This window comes from Sebastes fasciatus, chromosome 1, assembly GCF_043250625.1.
Source record: "Sebastes fasciatus isolate fSebFas1 chromosome 1, fSebFas1.pri, whole genome shotgun sequence".
NCBI lineage: Eukaryota > Metazoa > Chordata > Actinopteri > Perciformes > Sebastidae > Sebastes > Sebastes fasciatus.
In genome coordinates this window covers 53,779-57,500 of record NC_133795.1, presented here as the reverse complement: position 1 = coordinate 57,500, position 3,722 = coordinate 53,779, and the positions used below count along the sequence as shown (strand labels likewise).

The 3,722-nt window shown below is 37.9% G+C and overlaps 1 protein-coding gene across 1 annotated transcript in view; it reads left to right on the top strand.

Moving 5' to 3' along the window:
• The window catches only part of LOC141772454 (keratin, type II cytoskeletal 8), a 28,236-nt gene extending 25,072 nt beyond the window's left edge, over window positions 1-3,164 (top strand). Inside the window, exons 9-10 of the mRNA XM_074643875.1 lie at window positions 254-300; window positions 2,123-3,164. Of these exons, the coding sequence (XP_074499976.1) occupies window positions 254-300; window positions 2,123-2,232 (157 nt within the window). The 3' untranslated portion in view covers window positions 2,233-3,164. The remainder of the gene's footprint in view (window positions 1-253; window positions 301-2,122) is intronic.
• Window positions 3,165-3,722: the final 558 nt, after the last annotated feature.

The window sequence follows — 3,722 nt, the reverse complement described above, 5'->3', positions numbered from 1 at the left end:
GACAGGTGAGAGGCAGGAGGAGGAGGGAGAGGAGGACAGGTGAGAGGGAGGAGGAGGAGGAGGACAGGTGAGAGAGAGGAGGAGGAGGAGGAGGACAGGAAGGAGGAGGAGGACAAGTGAGAGGGAGGAGGAGGAGGAGGAGGAGGACAGGTGAGAGGAGGAGGAGGAGGAGAAGAAGAAGTGTCTCTGTGTGTCTCCTTCAATATAAAACAGTAACACTTCCTCTCTGTCTCTTTGTCTTCTTCTTCTGCAGACTGGGACAGCAGTCCATCCTCCACATCCAGACTGTGTCCAACTACAGTAAGTAACAAACCTCGACCTCCACACTCTTCCTTTAAATGGTGATATGTGAACATGTTGGAGAAATGGAGTTGAGACATTTGTCTTTTGGGTTTCTATTCAGCTCTATGTCTTTCTATTGGAGTAACATCAGGTGTACAGAAACATGTTGTGCCACCACTCTCAGCCAAGCTTATGCACATTTACAGTCTGCTTTTAACATTGTTCAGTCACAATTACATCATCTTAAGATAGAAAAACTAACCGTATGTTGTTTTCTACAGGTTGATACTAGTCCAAGCACTATAACTGTGCAGGGTGAAATATATCAATATTTGGGTATTTGAATTGATAGCCAGCTCTCTTTTAAACCTCACGTTGTGAAGAAGCTAAAACTAAAACTAGGATTTTATTATCGGAGCTATTGAAGCTAGGAAGAGATTGGTTACTTCTACATGTTATGGGGATCTGCTTTATATGAAAGCATCTGCCCAGTGTTTACGAATGTTAGATCCTGTCTATCATAGTGCACTGAGGTTTGTGACACATCACTGTAGCCGGTACACCAAGGCTAACACCGAGGCTAACTGGCCCTCTTTGTCTATAAGTCTGATGACTTTTGATGAATTTAAAACATTAATGAAAGAACTGGAAGCAGAGTCAATCACGAGCTGTCTGTGTTTCCGAATGTTTTCACTTTCACTTTCACTCTGACCTCCAGATGTGTGAATGGTTCTATGGGTACCCACGAGTCTCCCCTTTACAAACATGCCCACTTTATGATAATCAAGTCATAGTCCAGTCAGCACACTGACACACTGACAGCTGTTGTTGCCTGTTGGGCTGCAGTTTGCCATGTTCTGATTGGAGCATATTGTTTTATGCTAAATGCAGTACCTGTGAGGGTTTCTGGATCAATATCTGACATTGATTTGTGTTGTTCATTGATTTACAATAATAAATATATACATACATTTACATAAAGCAGCATATTTGTCCACTCCCATGTTGATAAGAGGATTAAACACTTCCCTTTAGTTAAGCTTTAATGCCCCCAAAAATGTGTTTCATTTGAGAGACATGAAATAATAATTCATTCAGTTTACAGAGTAAACAGTTTAAGTGCTCGCTATCCAATCACTGAAAAATGCAATTTTTGCAGATATGTCAAAAGTTTTTGATCCCAAATCACATCATGTCTTCTTCTATGGTGTTCCTCGAGGTCTTGGTGTCTTAATGTGGTATTCTGGAGGATTATTGATCATTTTTATCAATTCTCCAGTTGGTAAAAAATGTTAAATTTAGCACCAAATCTGTGGAACAAATGGTATCAACCCAAACATTGTTAATTTATGAGATATGGGGATGACCATCATATACTTCTATCATACTGTTCTTAGCCCTTATACACTTTCACAATTAATTTTAAATAACTAATGAATTCATGTTTATTTCTGATTAATGACTAGAACAACTTGACCCTCAGTGCTGAGCTGCATCTCAGATTAATCTTCAGGTTCTCAGTTTTCAGATGATTTTCACCACTTCTATGTGACATCTACTGTTGACCTGCTATCTCTAAAGACCCCCTAAAGACCCCCTGGACTCCTCTAAAGACCTCCTGGACCCCTCTAAAGACCTCCTGTACCCCCTAAAGACCTCCTGTACCCCCTAAAGGCCTCCTGGACCCCCCTAAAGACCTCCTGGACCCCCATAAATAAGACTAAAACAGGTCTATTGTGGGTCTCAGAGGGTTAAAGAAATTCATGATCTTTGATTTAACACAAAACACTATCTTAATCTGTCTTTCTTTGTCCGTCTCCTCCTCCGTCTGTCTGTCCAGGTACTAAAAGTACTAACGGTTACCATAGCAACAGCTGCTCTCCTGCTCCCAAACTGCTGATAAAGACGACTGAGACCAGAGACAACTCCACCAGATACAGCACTCACTGAGAGGACACATCAAGTACTGATTGTACTTTACTTTACTTCTACTCCATTACATCTCAGAGGGAAATACTCTACTAATAATTACTCAACACATTACATTACTGCAGACAAAACATACCAAAATGTACAAGTACATCTGAAGCCATTAGTCCATTAATCAATTAGTCTAATTAATTGTCAACTATTTTGTTAATCATTTTTCATGTATAAACCTTAGCTGGTTCCAGATTGAATAATGTTAATGTGTTAGTACTAATGTTAATGTATTAGTCCTAATGTTAATGTATTAGTACTAATGTTAATGTATTAGTCCTAATGTTAATGTATTAGTCCTAATGTTAATGTGTTAGTACTAATGTTAATGTATTAGTACTAATGTTAATGTATTAGTCCTAATGTTAATGTATTAGTCCTAATGTTAATGTATTAGTCCTAATGTTAATGTATTAGTACTAATGTTAATGTGTTAGTACTAATGTTAATGTATTAGTACTAATGTTAATGTATTAGTACTAATGTTAATGTATTAGTACTAATGTTAATGTATTAGTCCTAATGTTAATGTGTTAGTACTAATGTTAATGTATTAGTACTAATGTTAATGTGTTAGTCCTAATGTTAATGTGTTAGTACTAATGTTAATGTATTAGTACTAATGTTAATGTGTTATTCCTAATGTTAATGTATTAGTACTAATGTTAATGTATTAGTACTAATGTTAATGTATTAGTCCTAATGTTAATGTATTAGTACTAATGTTAATGTGTTAGTACTAATGTTAATGTATTAGTACTAATGTTAATGTATTAGTACTAATGTTAATGTATTAGTACTAATGTTAATGTATTAGTCCTAATGTTAATGTATTAGTACTAATGTTAATGTGTTAGTACTAATGTTAATGTATTAGTACTAATGTTAATGTATTAGTACTAATGTTATCCATCCATCCATCTGCAACCGCTTATCCCGTTAGGGGTCGCGGGGGGGCTGGAGCCGATCCCAGCCGACATTGGGCGAAGGCAGGGTACACCCTGGACAGGTCGCCAGTCCATCGCAGGGCTGACACATAGAGACAGACAACCATTCACGCTCACATTCACACCTACGGGCAATTTAGAGTCCACAATTAACCTAACCTGCATGTCTTTGGACTGTGGGAGGAAACCGGAGTACCCGGAGAAAACCCACGCTAACACGGGGAGAACATGCAAACTCCACACAGAAGGGTCCCAAGCCGGATTCGAACCTGCAACCCTCTAGCTGTGAGGCGCCAGTGCTAACCACTGCACCACCGTGCAGCCTACTAATGTTAATGTATTAGTACTAATGTTAATGTGTTAGTACTAATGTTGACGCCATTTCTCACTATTTTTACAAACAATTGATTAATGGAGAAAAATAATCATCGGATTAATCCATAATGAAAATAATCATTAGTTAATAGTTCAACAGTAGCTTGAGAGTATTTTCATACTATGGTATTAGTACTT